Here is a 23,252-nt window from a genome sequence, read left to right on the forward strand (position 1 = left end):
TGAAGGCGCATCAGGGAAACGTAGCGCCCCCTGTGGGACAAGAGTCGAACTGCTCAATGTACCATTAACAGTGCTGGCCAGCCACTCGAACGTATTGATTATGATGAAGACATTTATGTTTTATATATATGGCAAAAGAACATCTAATCTTAACACATCTATTATCAAACAAACTCACTATCAAGAATAAAATAAACAGATTAGTTATAATAATAAGTTTATTAGACACACAAGCACACATTTCCACAGGTTCTCTAAAGTGCCAAGTTGCGAGGAGTGTTGTCCAGAATCAAAACACAACTACAATGAGATAAAACATAAATAATCTAAACAAAGCAGCATTGTTCACTGAAAAAAAAGTAATGCAATTAAACTATTCACAATGGCGTGTGTCAGCAAAAAAATGTCTCTCCCCTTTTAGTAAACTTTATTAAAACATTTCTAAGTCTGATAAATTACCCTTCATTTCTAAATGCCCGCCATCATCGACCCTAACATCAAGCAGGAGCAGTAATCTTCGCCATGGCCTGCTTCATCATGTCCCTGGTACGAGCATATCGTCTCACTATCTGCCGGACATGTTCCTCTTCCTCACGCTGTAGAATACGCAGGAAGTTGCACAGCTCAGGAAAAGTGAACGCATCCCACTGTGAAGGAGAACACAATAAATAAAATAAATAAAAATAACAACGTATCGGTTTATCGTATGACCTTACGTTCACTTCGCCGGTCTCGTTCTCTTTGAGGACCAGACTTAAGACTTTTTCACTTGGTCCTGCACACAAGCGCAGCCGGAGGGGATGTTCATCGTCGCTCAGTTTCCGCATGGACACTATCGAACAAACCACAACAATTGTCAACTTATCGTCAAGCAGCGTTTGTTTCGGGTCGAATAGCTTACCTTGGCTTTGCCTATCGGAGCGCTCAAACAGGGCAAATTTTGCCGGGTTGTCCACCACTGTGAACTTATTGAGCAAAGCCTCGATGACTTCCCGTACCCTCGTTTGGGAGCTTATGTGCAAGTGCTTCGCAGCGTCTTTGGGGAGGTAGAACGATGTCCGTCGCGTCAGTCTCCGGCCGTACTGGTGCTCCTCCTCTGTTGGGCTCTCGGGAGGAGGCAGGGTGATGGGACGGATTAGCTGAAAGTGGACTTTAATAAAACCAGTGTAGGAGCCATCTTTATTCTGAAAGGAGGACAGATGGAGCAGAAGGGAAGTGGCAGCTGAGTTTAGGGTGACACAGAGTACACTCAGAAGGTTGCAACAGAGATACAAAGAAATTACACAAAAGCGGACATCCTTGGAACTGTACTAGTCAGAAAGTACTAAAACGTTGAACAGTTGGATAAATTCATTGTGACCCACCATTTGTTTTCCATGTAAGAATCGCAAAAACAAAACTGGGGATGCCATGAGAAAAAGAAGTAAATTGTCTCACCGCCATCATGTAGAGATTGCTGTTAATCTGAGCATTGTACTCCTTGACCTTCTGATGAACTTCACCAACACTTAACTCCTGTTTGCGCCAGTCCGTCTGCTCATCCTAATAAGAAACCAGCAGCTCCATTTTAGTAAAAACAGAAAACATGTTTGGATTTTTTTTTTTTTAGGTTTGGCAGAAGTCTACTAATAAAAACAAATGAGATTTTTGTTTAAAAAAAAATCAACACAAAGCTCACCTTTTTCCTTTTGACCCTGTGACAAAAAGATCCACAGGCAGTAAAATATAGCGCTGCTCGAGAGTCACTAAATGCTTGCCTGCTTTCCAAACTCATCTCCAAGGTGCAACTTCTCCTACGAAAGCGCGACGACACAAACTACTCTGAGCTCAGCGTTTTATTTCTCACTTATTTGTGCGCCACATTTACATTTGCTCCGCCCTGACCGTAAAAACCCACCGTAAAAGAGCCAGTTAAACAGCACATTATTTCCCATCGTGTAGGAGGAGATTGAGTGATAATGGATGTATCAGTTCGAAACGAGCGCTTCATTTTGTTGTGACCTAAATGTACAATCTATTTAATCATCAAATATAATGAATGTATCAACCATTTTGCTTTTAAAAAGAGATTAATATTTGATTGACATTGTCAATTTAACACTGTAGTGTTTATAGAGCGGATATAAAAAGTCTGCACACCCCTCGTTGAATGCGATTTGTTTTTCGATCTAAAATAAACAGACCGAAATAAACTTTTTCCACTATTAATGTGGGTATTCAACATAATTATATCTTTTTGAGACACTAATTAAAAATAAACAGAAATAATATTGTGGTTGCATAAGTGTGCACACCCTCTTATAATTAGAATGTGCATTTGCTCAGAAAAAAACAATCACAGAAACAAATGTAATACAATTCATCTGATTTGAAAAAAAACACAATAAAAATTTATTTTCAGAATTCTCACCACGTTGGTGTCCGTCTCGATGGAGTCGACTGAGAAATCCGCCTGCCCTGCTGGCAAACTTCCGTCTGCGCTGCAGTCTAGCTGGATGAGCGGTCGGCATTTGTGGTGACAAGTGTAGCTGCAATCTACAAAGAGGGTGTATATTTTAATATGACAAAATTATTTTCTCTTTTTGGCTCATGCTGAGTGTCGCTAAAAGGCTTGTGGATTTTGTTTTCCTGACAGATCAAGTGGATGGAACACATCCCTTGGCTACAGTATGGTAACAAGGAGCATCCTGCATTTGAGTGATAAGACAGCTTTGGCTGTGGAATCCTTATGTTTCCTCTTATTTAGTAACAGAAATGCATTGAATTCATTTTGAAATGCTCCAAATCAACTCACGCATGTTCTCATGATGCATCATCATCGTCATCATCAACACGGCTCCCGTTTGCAGGAACATGATGACTCAACACAGGCTGACAAACAGAGCTGTCATCCTGCCCAGTTTGATACAGATTTAGTGCTTTCTGCTTTATAGGTCAGCGCCTCCAGTGTACTACTGCTAACTATTGACACACAAACCTCATATGCTGGTGTGATTTGATTTTTTTTCAGTCAAAAAAAATCCACTATAATAGACCAAAAACTTTGAAAATAGCTTTTCTTGTATGATATTGCAATAAAAAAAACTAATTGCAGAATACTCACTAATGCAGCGTAAAGCCTGTTTATAGAGACCCCAGATGAATTCTCCACATAAGTCACACCAGGTAAGATGAGTGTGACCGTAAGGCCGGAAGTCGTGACCCACACCGGCTTCTCTGGACGGGGCCTCGATGCTGACGACGTCCCCAACCAGCCGGACAATGTGGAAATGCCCGACCTGACTCGGAGGGGCGCGCGGCTCGGCGGCCGCCAGTTCGATGGGATCATTTACACTGAGGTCCTTTAACTCAATCAGCTCACATTTAGACATCCTGCTGGAAACCCAGTCATGGACATGTCTTGCTGTGGCCGTATTTGAGAACTCCCTGAATGTAGTTCAGCATGACACATTCATGTGTTTATTTGGGTGGAAAAAGTTCAAGGTTTGGCTCGGCCGCCTTGCCAGCTTTATGTACTGCAGAGGTCACCAGCAGCCCTGAGGAGATGAAACAACTGCTTGAAATCACACTTCAATGCAGAAACCTCAATGTGATCTTTCACTTCTACCTCGGTGACAGCACGGTGCAGTTGAAATATTTGTCATTTAGAATGTAAGAATATGCAAAACAAGAGATTAACTTGTGTTGACTGATATCAGGATTCATGCGAAAACATCAAAAAGTGGGACATGATGATGAGGATAATCCAGCACAATCCCAACGTGAGTCTCGATACTATTCGCTGCATATGATTTATTGAAAAAACAGCATGTGTTGTTAAGAACACAACACCAGCAGGAAAGCAGGTCAAAAAAATAATCATCACTTCACAAACAAAAAAATAGACCCCACTGTCAGAAAATTTTCAGCACTACTCAACCTTATTTTAATACTTTAGGAAGAAAAAACATCATTATAGACATTGGCTATATTCTCCATTTGTTGAAAAGTAATGCGATTGTTGTTGTTTTTTTAATCTGTTAAGCAATTCTGGGAAAACTACCAATGTATCGCATTTGAACAACCGTCTACATTCCCAAATTTAATGTGTTCTATCTGGCCATTGTGCATGTGAAACTTGCGGCATAGTTTTGCAGTGGAGCTGCATGGTGAGTTGCATATGAACAACCCGGGATCTATTAGTGCCAAGTGGGTCACTGCGCGGTGCATTTAAACCATTCAACAAAAGAACATTGTAGTCCAAAACCACTTTTTGTGTGCAGAGTATAAGAGTTTAAACTCTTAAATACACACTGAGAAACTTTACAATATTCTCCCCATCGTCGTTTAACAAACCGGATTAGGTTGAAACAGATAGACAGTAAAACACACAAAAACGACATTCTACAACGGGATTACATAAAACCACGTTACCTTGATGAGTTGATCAATTCATCCCCGGAGAATTGAAGTGAGAGGAGACGCAGAGATTGAAGGCGATTTGTCGATGAGTCCCCTTCCGACACTCACTCACCTCATTTTGCGCATGCACAATGCGAGAGTGTGGGATTACTTTGTAATCCCGCATGGCTGTCCAGCATCCAATATAGAGAAGAATCCCCTCTGTCGGAAATCCCAGTAGACAACACAGCGTCTTGTCTGCTGCTACTTGTATCATCTGCAGCAACCAGTAAATATTGTGGAGCCCGTTACTAAATATAAATGCATAAAATTCTAATTCTGGAAGAAAAGATTTTAAATCTGTTGAATATTTTATTCTGCCCCATTTGGACATCACACAGAGAGAAATCCCCTCAAGGCTCCAATATGGAGATCAGATAACTATCAGCTATGCCTTTTTATATATGTATTGCAAATTGTCACAAACATATTTGACAGTAATTGGAGCACAATAAACATACCCAGAGGACAGCTGACTGGAAATGGTTTATTCAGTCCAATCTAACGTGCAGTAGCCTACAGGCACCAGGGCTGAATTTTATTGATATTTTTGTGAATGAAGCACATTCATCATGTGGTAATTCAATCAATTAATATATTAATTCATTCAAATACGCACATAGGAAACAGGATGTTGTTAAACATGGTAATAGTCACTGCCATGACCTTACTGGTAGAAGTTAAAATTGGGAGATTATGAATTGAGATGTACTGTATCTACTGTTCAGTTTACCTGGTTGAATAAATAGATAAAAAGAGAAACGGACAGATAGAAAGCACTGACCGGAAGTAATAATACAAAAGTCACTTTATTATGAAACGCTAACCGGAAGTACTTCGATTAGGTTTAAGACCGGTCGGCATGGCTCTGCCAACGCAACAAATTAAATTATGTCCATTTACAATACCAATTACGCTGCTGTAATATTTCCGTTGTTTGGTCGTGTAGATTTAATTGAAAAACCTTTCTTGATACTGTTAATGGTAGTATTTGTCTTTCGGAGGTATCTTTGATTCCTGTATCGTTTTCTGTAGGAGCTCTGGGTGACACGGAGACGTGTGAGGATTATCAAAAGCCGTCAAAATTAAATTTTGTCGTCACATTTTTATTTTGTCGAACATGACCCAAACCAAAGAGGCAGAAACGGAACCTCGATTGCTCGCTTTCGCCCGAGTAGCTTCCGCAGTGCTGACACACTTTGTTGTCGTCATCCTCACGGTCTTTGTCGCTGTCCTGGCACGACCTGGTACAAGTAAGTGAGCCATTTACCAAACTAACACACGTTCCTCTTTATATGTATTATACGTATATTTGACCGGTTGGTGTAACTTTCTACAGGTTGGTTTTCCTGGCATCCTTTCCTCATGACACTAGCAGTAAGTTGGATCGCTTCAAAATAAAGGTTCAAACACGTGACACATTTGCATTGCTGTGATTGGCCAATGATGATTTGGTGCGCCTCAATACAAGAATGTCATGAGCTTGATGATGACTATTTTTTGGACAAATCGGTGATGTAGTAATTACCATACATGATTATTATTGCACTACGTTGCATCATCTTACTATATTTGAATGCACCATGAAAGGGGTAAAATATTAGAAACACATGATTCAAAGCAAAATAACATTCATAAAATACATATCAGTTCTGCATTTGACTCATCATTAGATTGAACAGGTGGACCTGACAAATGCAGAGCTGAGTATTGTTTTCCTTTCCACCAGTTCTCCTTCTTCATGACAGAAGCCGTCCTCCTCTTCTCACCCCATGGATCCCTCATGAAGAAGTTTTCTCACAAGGTGAAAGGTCGGGTGCACTGGATGCTTCAGTGCGCCTGCGTGACGTGCGCTACGCTCGGCCTGGCAACTATCTTTTACAACAAACACCTGCACGGCAAGTCTCACTTCACTAGCTGGCATGGCCTACTGGGCGTGATCACGGTGTGCGCGGCAGCAGTCCAGTCGCTGGCCGCCCTGCCCCTCATCTACCACTCTCTGGTCAAAGGCTGGTCACTTGCAAAGATCAAGAGGTACCACGCGACGGCAGGACTGGTCACCTACCTGCTTGGCAGCGTCAGCCTGCTCCTCGGCTTGACTTCTGGGTGGTTCACCAAATCGGTCGGTGATGCTGCTTGGTACCTGGCGGCACTCTGTCCTGTTCTTTGTGCCCTCGTCATCATGAATCAAGTCACCAGTGCTTACGTGGCAAAGAAACGTTTCCAGTCCTGAGTAACAGAGTTCAAATACAAAGCTTTGTTGATGTGCTTTGTTGATTTTTCAAATACCTGTAGTTTACTTGGTATTTATTTTTCCTGATGACTTTATACATTTACTCCCTACATTTGAACAAAATTTCTTTCAAATTTATTTTATTTTTTTTAAAAATGTTCACGGTGTACTTGACTTCTTAAAGAATTGTGTTTTTTTTGTACATTTCTATGTACTTTCAAGTACAGCAAGAGTTGTTAAACCACGTGGGACAAATGAAGGCTGCAGTATAAATTAAAAATGTTAATGCCGGCGTTATGTTTGGCACACCAAGATCTTAAATTTCTGACAATTCTCATGAATACATTTTTATTCCACAAGGACCTTATTTGAATTTTTGAGTGGTTCTTCATTATGGTATTACGGACCAAGAACTGAACAAGCGTGGGCAAAAATTACGTTTTTCAGATGCCATTCTGTCATTTAATTAAAAAGAAAACACTGTTTATTCGCACAATAGAGTGTTTTAATTTTAAAATAACATTGATAACAGCCATTTTCTGCTTTTGTCTGTGTGGCATGGATCAGCCACCTAAAAGAACATAAAGGTGACTAAAAAAAAATACATTTCAGACACTGAAATGAGGGAAGCTACTATTAGGAGTACATGATGAAATTATAAAAAGTAAAAAAAAATTAAATATCCAATCCATGAGGATATTACTACACATGAAACAACAGATTTAAACATAAAGCAATGATAGCCAACTTCAAGAGTACAAATATAGACATGGGATTTGCATCTTTTCCATTATCCACCTTTCAGAGCCACTTTACAAGATTCCAAGACTGGCTGAGAAAAAAAAAATATTGAACCCCCCCCCCCACCCCCCACAATCAATCTACTGTAAAACTATCTTTACAGTTTGTTTTATAGTCCCATGCTCTCCCATCTTTTCTAAAGGCTAATAAAACCACCATGTCAGCCTGTTTTGCAAACAGATTCCTAAATCTAAACACCAGTGCAGTGTCATCACAACATAAAAAAAGACACATGGCTCGAGAGCAGAAGAGACCTAACACACCACTAACAGGAACTACTTACACAGGAAGCCATTGCAACCGGTTAGCTGGCGAAGCCCACAGCGCCACCTGACCACCGAGTGTGAATGTTCTGATGGAGACCTTGACATGGAATACACGCATACCATGATTGGAAATGTTTGCTTTCCGCAAGGCTTCGCAAATTGTTGCTATTGGTTCTTGTTGTAGGAAACAAGAGCGTGTTCACATTTGTTATCACAATAGTAAAAAAAAAAAAAAAAAGTACCGAGTTAAAAATCAGAGCACTCAAGACCTCTTTGTGTTATTTAAGGCTAAGTATGACAGAACACTAGAGTGTGTTACTTAGGGCAAGTTAAGATACATTCATTTGGGTGTTGATGAGAAAAAAGTGACCCCCTCCCAAAATCATAATAAAACCAACGTATCGGTTATCTTCATATATGCTGTAATTACACACCTTCCTACACACTGAACAGAATTTAACTTGAGACAAGAACTGTTATCTACAGATATCTACATGACGAGTCATGGAACCACAATTTTTTCAACCGGGGATGCTACACATTTCGGCAGACTGAAATCTTTCAGTTTTTGGATGTTTTTTTTTATTATTTCCCCTCAATATCTGGGCTGTCAAAATAGTATATGACCTTCGGTGAGTTTTTGCGTGGTTTGAAATAAAACCTGAAGGATCAATTTTAGCAGGACTATAATTTGTCAAATCACATCCCATTTTGATCAGTCTCACCATAATTAAACTTTGTGTCCGTCGGCTCCTGTGTGAATATTCAGTGTCCCGTCACCTCTATGACATCATCATCTGAACTATCACCATTCTCCGCACTCTGATACCTGTCAGGTTGGGTTAGAGCCGCTCCTAACAGGCTGGATGTTGGATTGCTGTAATGTGAGAGGAAGCCGGACGTATTCAAAGCCGAGTTTGCTGCGGGGAAGCCCGCCGACCCGGAGAGAAGAGGGCCAGGAAACATCCGGGGCTCGGGTAGCAACGACTGGCTGTAGTTCATAGGGAAGCCTGATGAAAGCAGGCCCGCCACATTGGGGCTCATCAAATATGGTGGCAGAGAACCTGACGGCAGTGAGGAAGTAGTCGCCGAAGATGATGCAGACGGTATTGGAATGGTGTTGGAGGACGGGGAAAGCGCTGTGGGTAGAGCCGATGACGAGAGGGGAGGAAGTTGTCCGTTGCCCGGTGCGGAAGGGAACATGTTCTGTAGGTCGGCCAGTGTTTGTCCCGGCGTCTGAAGGAATGAGGACCCACTGCTTCCACCCATCAGAAGAGGGTGAGTCATATGCCCCAGGTTCCCCAACAGTGAGGAAGAGTTCAGACTCACTGGTGGAAAACTGAGCCCACTGGAATTCAAGGACAATCCGGGAAAATGCGATGCGGCCGAAGTCCGTTTGGCCGTGGCGCCTTGACTTTCAGTGTGCTTACGTTTCACCGCTTGCGTCTCAAAACTGGAACTCAGCAGGTCGTCGTCGAGCGGAGGCCGGAGATCTGGAATCAGGCTGCCTCCATCTCCCGTGGCAGCGACGGACACATCGGAGAGTTGGTTTCCCGCGCCGCCGGCGCTGTCGCTGGTGGATGCCGCGTAGTGGCTGAGCTCACGAAGAAGCTCGGCGTTCAAGGGGGACGAGGACTGCTGCTCCACGTCGACGTCGCTGTCAGGTGAGTGCTGCAGTTGCTCCCCGGGGGATGCGCAGCCATTACTGAGTGGATGGATCACAGATCGCTGGCCATCTGCGGAAAGGAAGGACAAGCATTTTCCTAAAGCTACATTTAGCAAAATAACAATCCCATCCGTAAACATGAAGAAAATGTATTGCGGTCTGATCATTTATATTCTTCAGCCACTGGTGCGAAAAAACTCCACTCGCCTCCCTCTACTCAGAATAACAACAGGCAAAACCGGTTGTTTAATTGCAACAATAAATCACGATGCGTGTGTACCTCTTGAAACAGTGGCGCCCCCGGCGAAAGGCCGACTGATTTTTCCAGATCTGACTGCAAAAATTCTTCCATCATTCGTCCTTATGTAAGTACCTGTAGCAAAAAAAAAAAAAAACATCAGATGATGGACGCAGTACACGCATAACAAACATGATTGTTACATCCACCTTTCGATCCTCTGATCACATGGATGCTCTCGCCAGCGCGAATTCGAGCTTGGACATCTGTTGTGCTGTTGGTTCCCGGGATGAGGATGTCTGGAGATTTTTACACAGAACATGAAAATACATTTTGGAACTCGGGCCAAAAATGATTACCAAAACTACATATTGAATGTTAACCAATTGCATGCTACGATGGATTTGACACAGTACCAGTTGTGGTGACAATGCGCTGAACGTAAACTCCGGCCTTCTGCAGGAAATTGACCGGTAAACTGCCAGGAGAGCTCGCTCCCGCCATGCCCATGACAACTTGGCGAGGCATCATGGGGATCGGGGTTGACTGGATGGGCCTCACGCTCGCTACTGGCTTGTCGTCAGGCCGGGCCATAGCACGCCTGGAAATAAGAACGTTGAAAAACGAACGCAGCCACGTTTGCGAGCTGCTCCATCAAATACGACAAAAGGCTGACTTGGAACTCACCAGCCGCGTTGACTGAAGGCAGGTAAGTTGGCGAGCGCGTGGTTGCTGCTTGGATAATAAGGCGCGTAGGAAGGACGAGAGTAGGGCACCGAGGCTCGCTTTTCATCCTCGTAGCTTTTTTTGGCCGCTCTCTTCTCCGCTTTGGTCAGTTTGGATTCCTTCCGGTCCACTAACAGAGATTCGTGTTGGAAAGGTTGCTGTCGCGACAAAAGGAGAGAAAGAGACTCTTCTAAACGTATCCGACAAACCGTCAGCTCAATCACACAACAGGACGGTCATCGTACTTTAGTGATGAAGTGCGGGTAAAGCTGACAGGCTGCATAAATGACCGGCTCTTGTTCCAAATCTCTCATATCGATCTTGTTAGCTTCAGGTTCCTCCTCAACAAAATGCAACAGTGACTCCACTTCCTTTCGAGTAAAGTTCAGCGTCGGGTTCAGGTCATCCACGACGCGGTCTGCAATGAACGGGCGTTTCAAGCATTGAACTCGGCCAGTGCGGGGAAAACAATTTCGATTGCTTACCGGACATGCCCTGTTTGGAGACCTGTCTATCGTAGATCTTCTTCTCCAAGGTAAAATCACAAACCAGGCGGTAAATGTAGCAAGGTTTCTTTTGACCGTACCGGTACACCCGGCACACCGCCTGGGCGTCATGACACGGGTTCCAGGAGGCGTCGAACACAACGACGCGGTTCGCTCCAATCAGATTCACCCCCAGGCAACCCGCTCTGGCAGAAGGAGCACATTTGGGACAAAACATTTACAAAAGAGAAGTGACAAAAATGATGCAGGAAGAAGTGTGACACACACCTGGTAGACAGCAGGAAGAGGAACGATTTAGTATTCTCTGGGTCATTAAACAGATTAATTAGCCGCTCTCGTTCAGAGGAAGAAGTGCTCCCATCCAGTCCTACGCAAAGACATTATTTTGTTACATTCAAACAGCAGTTCATCTATTTTTTAATGATCAGTGCTCCTCCTAGTGTTGTACGCTGCTACACCGTCAATTCATTGTGACTTGGAAGAACGCAAAACTTACGATAATAATTGACATTGCGAACCCAGTTGGGGTTCTGAGACTCGGCGGCGTCTTGTGATGGAATGGGTCTCTTTGATAAGAAGTCCTCAATGACTGTTAGGGTGGACAAGCTTTGACTGGCAAGGCAGGCAGGAGATATTAGACCAAGTGAATGAGCTTATTTGAGCAACAAATTCATTTCAAATCTTTACCTGAAGACCAAAATCTTGTCTCCTCTTCTGACGCTTTCATCGATCAAATGAAAGAGCAGCACCATTTTGGCAGAATTTTCCAGAAGTCCTATCTGGTAGTTTGACATGATTTCCTTTGCCTGTGACAGAAAGAAGAGCGTCTGTAAATGACAACTGGGCGTTTTTCAAAGGAGTCGTGGCTAGAGCGAATGCTTATGAAGGTCACGTGGTACCCATTCATAAGTGATGACTTGATTGCTTCGATCCTGCAAGGGATTGAGCAGCGGCGGAACGTTACTGGCTTTGCTGTTGCCGGACTCCGACACTTTGCCTTTGGGACCGCCGGCAATGTCGTCGAGGTCCAGGTCTTGCTCGTTTGCCTGATTCTCTTTTTGTACAGCTTCATAAAGCACGTCTGGGTGATTCCAGATCTAGTGTGAAGACAGAAAAAGAAATGTATTGATCAAAGTCACATGATGCAATCCTGCATGGCGGGGAACGTTTGATTTGAAAGTCTTACCTTGCAGCATACGCAAAAGGCTTTAAGGGGGTTTAGACCAAGCCAACCATTATTTCCTGCCTCTCTGAAGCGAGTCATAAACTCGGTGTAAAGTGCTTTCTGTACGGGAGATAGCCGCACCAAGATCACGTGCTCCATTTTGATGGGAAGCTGGTCCTGCAGAACATCGTGGCCTCGTCTGTAAAGCCGGAAATGAAAAAAGACAATGGACGTGCGCGCTAGCTATTTTTCTTCCAAAAATAGACTGCCGAGGGAACCTGCTCACCTCTGGACAAAACCCTCCAGCAGGCTGTGCAGCACATGGCTACGGTACCGCATCAAGCGAACGTCTTGAGGCGTACTGTCCATACATTGCCCGTTCAGAATGGGCCGCTCAAACATGTTGCTGAACTCCTGCCGCGTGCCTAAGAAGTCCGGCCTGACAAAATCAACCATGCACCAGTATTCAATGAGATTGTTCTGCAACGGATAACCAGTCAGAACCACTCTGCGCCTCGAACGGATATTCTTCAGAGCCTGTGACGTGCTGGCGTGGTAGTTCTTAATGCGATGGCCCTCGTCACAGATCACCACATCCGGACCGGGTCGTAGAATGGACCTTTCGATACCTAAATATAAATTGAATGTATTGATTTGCACTTGTATATGAAACATACATTGATGGGAGTTCTGCCCACCTTTCATGAGTTCTTGTTGTCTATCTTCCTCATCTAGATCAATGATGACAGGCCCGACAGGCTTCTTTGATTTCCTTTTCTTGCCTGTGACAAAACTCTTCTTCATTGTGAGAAGGCGGTACATCTCGTAGCCCATTAGCAACACGCCTCCGTTTTGGCTCCAGTCCTCCACCACCTTGGCCCGTGCCATGGTAGTTCTGTCGGACACACGTGGACGATGACAAACAGAGCAAACATCGGGACGTGTCGTGGCGTGCTTACATACTTGTGCTCATCGTTTAGAATTTGAACTTTGAATGAACGTCCGAGAAACAGATTGGGGTCGGTGTCGGGGGAAAGCGCTTCCTGCGGTGGGAGCCACAGGTTGAACTCTGCCAGCCAGTTCTGAAGTGTGTTCACCTAGAATTTCGGCAACATGAGTTGAAGCTAAATCATTTTATGAAGGTAAAAAAAAAAAAAAGAGCCAAAGTTACGCAGTCCCCACTCGAAATACTCACAGGAACAATTGTCAAAACGGTGTGAGCCTCGGTATTCCGCAGCAGGATGTCAATGAAGGAAATGACCTGCAATGTCTTGCCGAGCCCCATGCTGTGAGCGAGGATGCAACCAAAACCACTGCTGCTCTTGTAACGCTCCAGCGACTCAATCAAGTTATCATACAGAAACCTGATACCACCAATCTGGGGGAAAGATAAGTGGAAAGAATGTCACAGTGACACACTGGAGGAAATTCTTGGCATTACCTGGTGAGGTTTGACAGCCTTGGCCAGCTGCGGTGCGAGATAAATGTCCTTTTCCTCCGCGGGGTGGTTGATATTAACCATCACGCGGCCCTGGGCATCAGGCAAGTTCAGAGCGTCATTGATGTGCGCTCCGCTGCTCTCCTCTGTGCCGCCGGGGCTCTCGTCGTCCTCATCGCCCGACTCGCTGCTTATCTGCAAGGTGTCTTCGTCCCCGGAGCTCAGTTCAATTATATCTGCGCCGTCCATAAACAGAGCCATGAGTCAGTGTCATTAAAATAGAATTATTTCATGAATTGTTTTTCCAAGTACTAGTCAATCTGAGGTGCGGTATTTATTGAGTAAAGTAACACACACATACCACATACATACGGCGCCAAGAACTACTATCTGATTTACCATCTCTAATAGCCAGCTCAGGGAGTTTTGGTTCCATGCTTTCATCTTCATCACCGCTGCTGTCCAAGCAGATCACATCCTGCTTGCCGAGAAGGGCGGGGACCAAGTGAGAGACCTCTCCAAAAAAGGATGTTGGGCCCACTATTGGAAGGATGGCATTTCAAAAAAATAATTAGTTGAATTTAAGGACTCTGAAAAATGATAAACAGTGATGTGAAATAATCGTGAACCTAGTTGGGACTCTAATAAAGTTGGAGCAGGTGTAGGGAAGTCTTTCCTCTGTTGCTCCAGACGCTTCCGCCTCTCCATCTCTTCCTGTTGAGCAGCCTTGGTTCCAGCCTCAAGCTGGTCCTCCTTCAGTAGCTTTCTGTTGGAGTCAAACCATAACGTCAGCAATGGTTCGGTATCTCCAAATAGGTTAAGAATCGCTACAGTCATGTACAGTTACTATGCTTCAACCTCTCAGCTAACTCATCATCATTATATTTATAAAAGCACGCACCTGATATTTTTCCTCATGTGTGCAGGCTTTGTAAGCTTGGAGCGTTTTGAAAGCTTGGAAGATTTGGTTACTTTAGAAGCTTTTTGTTTCTTTGATTTGCTGGAAGGTGTCTTGCTTTGACTCGATTTGCCAGGGCTGCCCGGAGGTTGAGAGCGAGAGTTTGGTCTGGAGGGCGCCCTGGAGGACGGCTGGGATCCGGGGCGTGACTCCGAGGAAGGATCTCCAGAGGTAGCTGAGGTTGCACTAGCAGGTTTTTCTTTGAAGAGAACAGTTAATCAGGATTATACCGATTGAGTCTGATTTCAGCGGCATCTGTTTTTGTGTGACCTGAATTGAGGACATAATCAGCTAATTCAAACTGCCCATGAGATCTTGAGGAAAAGAAACACTCACCCAAACTGAGATCCTCATCATCGTCACAGTTTTCATCCTCCCCATCCTCGTCTTCTTCCTCGTCCTCCTCGTCTCCCTCCTCCGTATCGCCATTGTCGTCCTCTTCATCATTTTCCTGGTAATCCTCTTCACTGTTAAGGCTACCCTCCAGGTCACTTTCTGAAAGGGCCTCTTCAGACATGGCGTCTTACGGGGCTCTCAAAGTATTACCTGCACACCTTCATCAGGGGTCTTAAAAGAACCAAAACATTTGAAAGAAAAGTTGATGCGACATACAACTGTGACGAATCCAAGTCAAAATCGTTTTGTTGATGGATCTATGCCTAGAATATTTTACTAGACGTGTGAATTGGCATGATTATTTGACATTTGGGCTATACCCAAGTAACACACTTGAACCTTACTTTGATACCAGAACGTTTACATTTGTCGTTAAATTATTTAATTTAATCTCATTTTCTCCTGATTCCATTTGAATAAACAATCCACAATGAAATCGCTGGAAGATACAGCTACAGCAAACTATACGTCACAAGACAGCTGAAGAACAACCACACTTGCTGCACTTAAATAATTCAACTCCAGTACAATTGTTTCCTGCCTCAAGCAGCAGACGAATACGCGTTATGAAACGGCACGTAAATGCAACCCCCCCAACTATTCGTGTTTATTGAAGCAGTACATCAATCCAGCCTTATTTTGCAGAAATCCACATTTGCTCAACCAACGAGGCTCATTTGCCATTGTGACAATGAAAATGTGCTTGTGCTGTGTGTTACGCTGAGACAGATAACGTTAGTCGACAGCAATGCTTGCTAATATTCTCGGCTAGGCAGACGCGCTAACTATATAAATAATGACATATTTGATCAACTTACCGTGAGTGGAAATGCCGATGTTAATACGCACAGTGACCGATCAATTCACTTGCAGGCTAATTGTAAAAATAAAGCGATTGGATTTTTCTCATTTCCAATTTTCTCCCCCTCAGTGTTACAGTGTAATCCTTCCTTCGAGTGTTCCATGTAACAAAGTAGTGTTCCGCCGATGTTTGAAAAAAGAAAAAAAGTCTTCAGTAATTTGTGCTCACTATATTTCATGAGGGAATCTTGAAATTTATTTCTGACTGCATATCTATCATTTTATTTTGGTCTTTCATTCCCATAAAAAAAAAATGGATTAGAATTGTTTTTGTGTGACAATCCGTCGATTGTTGATGACGCAATTTGTAGGCGGCCGATTCTTGTCTTTTGTGTTTATCTTCAGCTTGTAGTTGTTTGGCGAATAGATCGACGCGATCAAGATCGCTCCTTCTTCGCCAATGGACGTGAACAATAAAACCGCTTAAATGGTAGCTTGCATCAAGTGCAAACGTAAACATGAACAAAGGGTGGCTGGAGCTCGAGAGCGACCCAGGTGAGTTATTTCAACAGATTCACACCAATGTTACGATAGCGGCCGTTTGATATTTATTCAAGATGCTCATCTCCGATTGTATGATGATACGGACACGACTATGCATCAAGCGTAGTTTGGTTTATTTAGCATTCGTTTAGGGAGCAATCGAGCTCCATCATCTTCCCTGTTATACGCAATATACAGTGATCTTATTGTCTTTCTGTCATGAGTTATCAAACTTTGGGTTAATTGCATATTCCCCCCCATTATTAGGATTGTTCACTTTGCTAGTCGAAGATTTTGGTGAGTAGTTCAACCTTTATGTTGTCTTGCATTATATTAAAGACAGTACTGCAACAAACCCGTTTCATTCTTTACTCAAAAAAAGGTGTCAATTAGGTGTTTCACGTTTCTTGCAGGTATTAAAGGTGTACAGGTCGAGGAAATATATGATCTTCAAAGCAAGTGTCAAAGGTATGTGTTCTGTAAGCAACGTGGGTTAATGAATTTGTACAATGAGAAAAAATTGCTCTACCTGAGACCCTCATGCAATGCTAAGATTCTATGCGGTGCATCACGAAAGTGTCACAAATGATCTAGTTTGGGTTTGAAATATGTATCTGGTGAAAACAGTCCTGGAAACCTCTCAGACACATGTAATACATCTCCTATATACCCATATGTAAAAGTTTGTCATTTTGAACATTTGAGGAATGTTTCATTTTCTTTTTCAGCCCAGTTTATGGCTTCATCTTTCTATTTAAGTGGATTGAGGAGCGCCGATCCCGGAGGAAAGTGAATACTTTGGTGGATGAAACCTCTGTCATTGATGAGGAGATAGTTAATGATATGTTCTTTGCACATCAGGTATCACAAAAGCAACATTTTGAATCGCATTAGCGAAATAACATGAATTCTCACTTCCTGTATTTTTTTTTTCTTTTCTCTCTCACTTTAGCTGATACCAAATTCATGTGCCACTCATGCTTTGCTGAGTGTGCTTCTGAATTGCAGCGGTGTCGAGCTTGGCACCACCCTAAGTCGCATGAAAGCTTTCACAAAAGGTTTCAGCCCAGAGGTATGTCAGATTTATTTTTATTCATTTCTTTTTTATTTAATTGATCTATTTTCAAACTGTCCCCCCCGGGACCACTTTAAATGGAAGAACTTTATTCATATGACATCCTCCCTTTTTTTTTTTTCTTAAAAATGCAATTGAAATGAAAGCATTTTAAAATACAATCATGCAACTTCTTGAATATCAATAATTAAATTATGGCATCGGAGTGTCATTTCATGTGAGTATGGGTCTGAGAGAGTTAATTCATTCACTGTCATTGGCGGATATAGACGTCAAAGATCCATTTTAATTGGGCTGGCAGGAAATGAGTTCATGTGCACGACAGCTCGAAAATGTTCCAAAGAGAATCTGTAAGTGTGTTGGACAGCATGTGATTCCTCTTGCTAACATTACGTAGCAGTCTAAAATAGCATCTAATTTGCAGAGTAAAGGTTATGCCATCGGAAATGCCCCAGAGCTGGCCACAGCACATAACAGTCATGCCCGGTAGGATATAATATTACACTTTGCAAATGATTTGGTCCGATGTTGTAATCTTTTTTCTTGAGAACGGTTTCTCTCTCTCTCTCCCTCTGTTTCTATGGAGACCGGAGCCTCGGCACCTGCCAGAGAAACAGAATGGGATTAGCGCAGTGCGAACTATGGAGGCCTTCCACTTTGTGAGCTATGTCCCCATCAAAGATCGCCTCTTTGAGCTTGACGGGCTCAAGGCCTACCCTATTGACCACGGTAAAATTGCTTGTACCTATTTTACTTCTAGCACTTGGAAGGTTGTAAAAAAGAATGTATATTGCTGTTTGCTGAACTCTTTAAGGCCCATGGGGAGAGGAGGAGGAATGGACGGATAAGGCTCGGCGGGTTATCATGGAGAGGATCGGCCTGGCTACTGCCGGGTGAGTGTTGAAAGCAGTCGATGCTAATAAGCGTCTCCTCAAGCTTCACTGCCAGCGCTTCTGCTCCTCTCGTTCTCAGCGAGCCATATCACGACATCCGCTTCAACTTGATGGCAGTGGTGCCGGATCGTAGGATGAAGTACGAGTCCAAACTGGAGGTGTTAAAGAAGAATCGACAGACTATTCTGGAAGGTCTACAGAAGGTAGGAAATAGATATTTTTTGCACACTTTCTCCTTTTGGACCTTATCAAAAGCATTTTACATGTAAGAAAATAATGAATTTTGTTGTGTCTGCAGATGATCCGACTTACCCAACCTGAACTTGTCCACGACAAGAAGCAGCAGGACTCTTCCGCACTTGACAGCAGCACCAATTCAATCAAGAAAGAAGCAGAAGTGAAGCTAGTAACATCGCAAGGGGTTGATCAAGCTTCTCCTGGTGCCTATTCTTTGAAATTGTTTTTCTTAGACACCAAAAGGAGGAATTTTAAATACAATACTATCTCCTTTATAGATTCCGTTGATGAGTCAAGAGGGAAATCAAAAGCTGCCCCCATTTCTTCAGGAAACACTAAGGCCACAGGAAAAGCACCCGGAGGAGGCTCACAGCAAGTCGTCAATCCAATCGTTCAACGCTTGCCCGCCTTCCTCGACAATCACAATTACGCCAAGTCACCGATGCAGGTGAGGGGCGGAGGGGGGTTGTCCAATGCGCTTAAATCTTTAATGCATACTCACTTTTTGCAAATATGGAGCAACAGTTCTGTATGATTAGGAACCAACAAATGGCATGCAGTGACACATGGAAAAATAATGGACTGATATGAATCTGAATGCCAGATCAAGTATTTATATGATAAATACTGCCATCTATAGGACAATGTTAGCCAATGTTGGGAATTTTTTTTTTTTTTTTTTTAAAGCATCTGTCATGCGTTGAAAGCACTTCAGCTGCACTTCAGCTGTTGCAAGCCATAAAATGCGGATGCTTTGATTGACAGGAAGAGGAGGATCTCGCTGCCGGCGTCGGACGTTCTCGAGTGCTGGGACCCGTACGAGCAGCATACTCCGAGGACGAAGATGACTATGAGGATGAGGAGGAAGTCACGGAACCTGCTGGAGCATCAACAAGGTTACTCTCCTCCTGATTGATCCTTCCTCTTCTTTGACTCTTTGCTTTACAGATGTCCCATTTCACTTTTTTTAAACGTTCTCCTTTTAAGGTTCAGGCGAAAGGCAAGTCTGCGATCACGAACAGCAAGGGTCGTAACCGGAATGGAGAGCCAGATCGCTCTCGGTGTCTTGGCTGAGAAACTGAAGAAGGAGGCCCAAAAAAAAGAATCCCTCAACACACCGCTCTCTGTGCGCACCGAAGGCCGCACGGGCGGCATTTGCATCACGTCGGCTTCGCAGCCCTCACCCACACCCAGCAACGAGAGCACCGACACGGCCTCGGAGATTGGCAGCGCCTTCAACTCGCCTCTTCGCTCACCCGCACGCTCGCAAGCCGCCACACGTCCGTCTAGTCCCGTAGCATCCCATCTGTCACGCGTGCTGTTCGGAGAAGACGAGTTGCTCCGACTAGACTCCCGACATAATCGTGCTGTAAGAGAACTGGGTCCGTCTGTCAGTATGGCCTTGCTACATCTACTGGAGGATGGAGTCATCTATTCTCTTCCACCATCTGGTTAGTATTCATGTACTTTAGATATCACGTCAGCTTTACTTTTATACTATACAGTATGAGCTTGCATGGAAAAAAAAACCCCACACGGCCATTTATTCTCGTCTCTGTTCTCCTCAATTGTTCAACGTTACATAGTCCAAATTTTTTCTATAGATGTGGCTTTAGATGCAGTTAAGCCGCCTTGCAGTCCTGAGAAGATAAAGGACAAAGATCAAGTTGAGAAGGAAACGACAGATGAGAAGGACAAGGGACCATCTGTGGCGGTGAAAAAAGAGGAAGAGGAGGAAAACAAAGATGGCAAAGATGTGAAACCTAGCAAGGAAAAGCTCGACGCCCCCGAGCCTGCCGCTGACAGCAAGCCCCTGGGGGATAAGTACTCACCCAAAGTAAGTCCAAAAATGAGCATTTCTGCTGTGCGTTTAGAGCGCAATAACATAACAAAGACACCATTCTGTCAATTGCAGGAGTTGCTTGCACTGCTCAAGTGCGTGGAGGCAGACATTGCCAATTATGAAGTCTCTCTAAAGGAGGAAGTGGAGAAAAGAAAGAAATACAAAGTGGGTTTAATATACTCACAACCGCTTGAGTGTAATTTGGCTGGCAGTCCGTATTGGCTTTTCATTCAAATGTTTGTCTTCCTCTATGCAGATTGACGATCAGAGGAGGACGCATAATTATGATGAATTCATTTGCACCTTTATATCAATGCTGGCCCAAGAAGGTAAATATCGTCCTCTCGTTCGTCTGATTCCATCCATGTGAATGTTACTGCACTAACTTGCCTCACGTATCCAAAAATATGCGCACTAATGATCATTTGAAAACAATTTGCATCCTACAAAAAACAAAACGAGTCCTATCGTGGCCTTCTGCTGTTTAATTTCACTTTAAATTGGTTGATCTCTGCAGGGATGCTCGCCAGCCTGGTTGAGCAGAACATTTCGGTGCGTCGCCGACAGGGAGTGAGCATCGGCCGCCTGCACAAACAGAGGAAGCCCGATCGCAGGAAACGCTCCCGACCTTATAAGGCCAAGCGCCAGTAATGTCAAGCTGTAAGAATCAATCGCAATTATCATGGTAAAACAGAAATCGCCACCCTCCTGAACTTCATCATGTTGTCAAGTTCATTGTGGCGTTTTAGTCCCAGTTTCGTAATCTTCATGGAACTGAGCTAATTATTTGCTCAGATTTTTTTAAACAATGTGAGTATAAATGCAAGACCTTTTTAGTGACAATGTAAACTGACATTTACCATTTGTACATATGAAAGCAAAGAAAATGAATTTAGTGAACTTGAATGCTCTTTTTGGTCACACAAAGTTTTTGGACACAGCTTCTCCAGACTCATGATCATAGTCAGATTTTCTTTTTTTTCCCCAAATGTAAAATATTCAATGTCTATACATCATGAAAATGCTTCTGCTAGATAAAAAAAATAATGCAATCCTTTATGGATATTTTTAATTAATAAGATATTTTGGGGAGACATTTTCAACTTGCAATATTCTTATTTTTCTGTAAAAAGTCAATAATATCCTGTCATTTTTTTTAACCTAAAATATATCTCAGAATGAAGTAAGAATGTGCATATTTGTATGTGTGTGTCTTGTGCATATTTATATGTAACTCTGAGCAGCAGGAACTACCTGAGCTCAAGTGTTATTACCGATGTGGGTGCCATTTCATACTGAAATAAAGTCAATTCCAACCGTCTGTTCTTTTTATATTTCTTTTTTTCTTGGTTTTCTAAAGAGTCTACGTTTTATTTATTTTTAAAAATGCATGCAGATCAAATGCTTTAAAGCACAGGTGTGAAACTCAAGGTCTGGCTAGTTTAAGTAATTCATCTACTTGATGTTTCTTGTATCAAAATGGTCAATTTTCTTCCCTTATAATAATGTTGGCATTATCATTATTTCTCAACAAACACGTTTTCTTGACTTATAATTTGAAAACTAATTATACATCAAGTCCTTTATAATTTATAGTAGATGATTTAAAAGTCATATAACGGCCCTGTGAGGGAAAAGATAACTATAATGTAGCCTGTGAAATAGTTCTCGATTTAAAGAATGAAAAAGCAGATCATGCGTAAAGAGGCAGTCTGACTCGAGGAGGTGTTGGTGGATTCCGATCATGTGCCACGAAGAGCTCAAGAGCTATTTGCGTGTGGCCTAAAATAAGCCAGCCTCGCGAACGCGCACGTACTAGGCACTCACGTTCCCACCCATTGCGTCAGCGCGCTCCCGCGCCCTGTCCGCCAGCGCGCGTGCTCCGTGCGGGATGCTGAATTGTAGGCGATGATGGCGGAAGGGGAGCACCACTGACTTTTATACGAGTTCTTCCCGCGGCCGAAGAACCGTCTACGACATCGTTTCTCTCCCTCCGAACCTTTGCCGACACGATGGGGAACGAGGCGAGCATGGAAGGAGAGGGACAGGCGGGACAAGGCGGCCCATGCACCGTTCCTGCTGCGGGTACTCCGGCTTCCATTTCAGCACCAGCCGACTCTGGACAGCTCACCAAGCCGAGCAATGGAGCGCCTGCCGGAGGAAGTGGCACTGGACCCGGCCCGGGAATTAACAGGTAGCCGATCGAGCTAAAAAAGTGTGGTCAGATGACAAGGGAGGTTACGCGGCGAGTGGTTTGCGTGGACTGGAGCTGTAGCACCGAGCGACTGCGTGTGGAGATAGACTTGAATGGGTGCTTAATTATTTATTTCAATAACCTTGTCAACTCAATTCGCCACCCACCCTGACATGAAATTTGCTGTCTTTTCGCCCCCCCCCCCCCCCCCCCCAAACAACCTGCTTATTAGCCATCGCTAACGTGTTAGCATACAGGCTCTTTCGACTTGAACATCAGTACAACGTAAAACAGTTTGGCGTTCATACGGGCATTTCTACGCCCCTTTTCACGGCGCCTGTCCTCGGGCTTCGCTATGGAATCATGAATGAATGAGCCACATTTGTGCAGGTGATTTCCGCAACGATGTGACGCGATTTCGAGTAAAAGTGAGCGTTCAGTTTCCTTCATTTCCTCGGCAACATTTCCATAAAATGTCAAAGTCATTCCGAGAACTCTACCTCGCCTGCTGAGGCAACGTCTGGATCGTTGTGTCACTGCTGTGTAAGATGACAAATGTACAAGTCTGACAGCATCATTGTTGAGCACATGCCAAGGCTGCTTAATCTATCAACTCACACTCCAAATTATTCTGCATCCACTGGGAATTGTTTACCACCAAAGCGCAGGAATAATGGTTTTATGTGAAATACACCATGTCTGCACAGTAGTCCTTAAAATCAATTATTGTTTGCGTTTAATCATGCATAGCGCTCTAGTTTGTGTGGGTGTGTCAGAGAGATAACCCTCGCTTATATAATCTGATGTAACACATATCAACAAGACGGCAATGA

The 23,252-nt window shown here is 43.5% G+C and overlaps 5 protein-coding genes across 5 annotated transcripts in view; 3 read left to right on the plus strand and 2 right to left on the minus strand.

Annotated features, from left to right (window-relative positions):
- Nucleotides 1–222: 222 nt before the first annotated feature.
- On the minus strand, nt 223–4,582 carry rassf1 (Ras association domain family member 1). Its single transcript, XM_061290657.1, has 7 exons — nt 4,414–4,582; nt 3,104–3,536; nt 2,411–2,535; nt 1,438–1,542; nt 902–1,184; nt 717–832; nt 223–647 (listed from the first exon to the last, which is right to left on the minus strand). The coding sequence occupies exons 2-7, from the start codon at nt 3,369–3,371 to the stop codon at nt 498–500; spliced, it is 1,047 nt and encodes a 348-aa protein (XP_061146641.1). The 5' UTR covers nt 3,372–3,536; nt 4,414–4,582; the 3' UTR covers nt 223–497.
- Nucleotides 4,583–5,267: 685 nt separating this feature from the next.
- On the plus strand, nt 5,268–7,169 carry LOC133161923 (transmembrane reductase CYB561D2). The gene is made up of 3 exons (XM_061290658.1): nt 5,268–5,693; nt 5,780–5,817; nt 6,170–7,169. Exons 1-3 carry the CDS (start codon nt 5,561–5,563, stop codon nt 6,671–6,673), a joined length of 675 nt encoding a protein of 224 aa, XP_061146642.1. The 5' UTR covers nt 5,268–5,560; the 3' UTR covers nt 6,674–7,169.
- On the minus strand, nt 7,157–15,947 carry rad54l2 (RAD54 like 2). Its single transcript, XM_061290655.1, has 22 exons — nt 15,652–15,947; nt 14,774–15,004; nt 14,381–14,636; nt 14,109–14,245; nt 13,879–14,019; nt 13,483–13,715; nt 13,237–13,419; nt 13,005–13,138; nt 12,740–12,936; nt 12,328–12,670; nt 12,063–12,240; nt 11,776–11,973; nt 11,564–11,682; nt 11,373–11,488; nt 11,144–11,243; nt 10,856–11,061; nt 10,616–10,788; nt 10,332–10,528; nt 10,061–10,245; nt 9,854–9,943; nt 9,687–9,779; nt 7,157–9,476 (listed from the first exon to the last, which is right to left on the minus strand). Exons 2-22 carry the CDS (start codon nt 14,952–14,954, stop codon nt 8,506–8,508), a joined length of 4,431 nt encoding a protein of 1,476 aa, XP_061146639.1. The 5' UTR covers nt 14,955–15,004; nt 15,652–15,947; the 3' UTR covers nt 7,157–8,505.
- Nucleotides 15,948–15,989: 42 nt separating this feature from the next.
- bap1 (BRCA1 associated protein-1 (ubiquitin carboxy-terminal hydrolase)) lies at nt 15,990–21,546 on the plus strand. Its single transcript, XM_061290656.1, has 17 exons — nt 15,990–16,189; nt 16,445–16,474; nt 16,591–16,645; nt 16,906–17,038; nt 17,130–17,249; nt 17,677–17,738; nt 17,839–17,981; nt 18,067–18,145; nt 18,225–18,348; nt 18,444–18,585; nt 18,661–18,830; nt 19,148–19,278; nt 19,370–19,833; nt 19,987–20,219; nt 20,298–20,390; nt 20,482–20,554; nt 20,743–21,546. Exons 1-17 carry the CDS (start codon nt 16,153–16,155, stop codon nt 20,874–20,876), a joined length of 2,223 nt encoding a protein of 740 aa, XP_061146640.1. The 5' UTR covers nt 15,990–16,152; the 3' UTR covers nt 20,877–21,546.
- Nucleotides 21,547–22,105: 559 nt separating this feature from the next.
- The window catches only part of bsnb (bassoon (presynaptic cytomatrix protein) b), a 40,358-nt gene continuing 39,211 nt past the window's right edge, over nt 22,106–23,252 (plus strand). Inside the window, exon 1 of the mRNA XM_061292057.1 lies at nt 22,106–22,419. Coding sequence (XP_061148041.1) covers nt 22,238–22,419 — 182 coding nt within the window. The 5' untranslated portion in view covers nt 22,106–22,237. The remainder of the gene's footprint in view (nt 22,420–23,252) is intronic.

Source organism: Syngnathus typhle, linkage group LG11 (genome assembly GCF_033458585.1).
Source record: "Syngnathus typhle isolate RoL2023-S1 ecotype Sweden linkage group LG11, RoL_Styp_1.0, whole genome shotgun sequence".
Taxonomy (NCBI): domain Eukaryota; kingdom Metazoa; phylum Chordata; class Actinopteri; order Syngnathiformes; family Syngnathidae; genus Syngnathus; species Syngnathus typhle.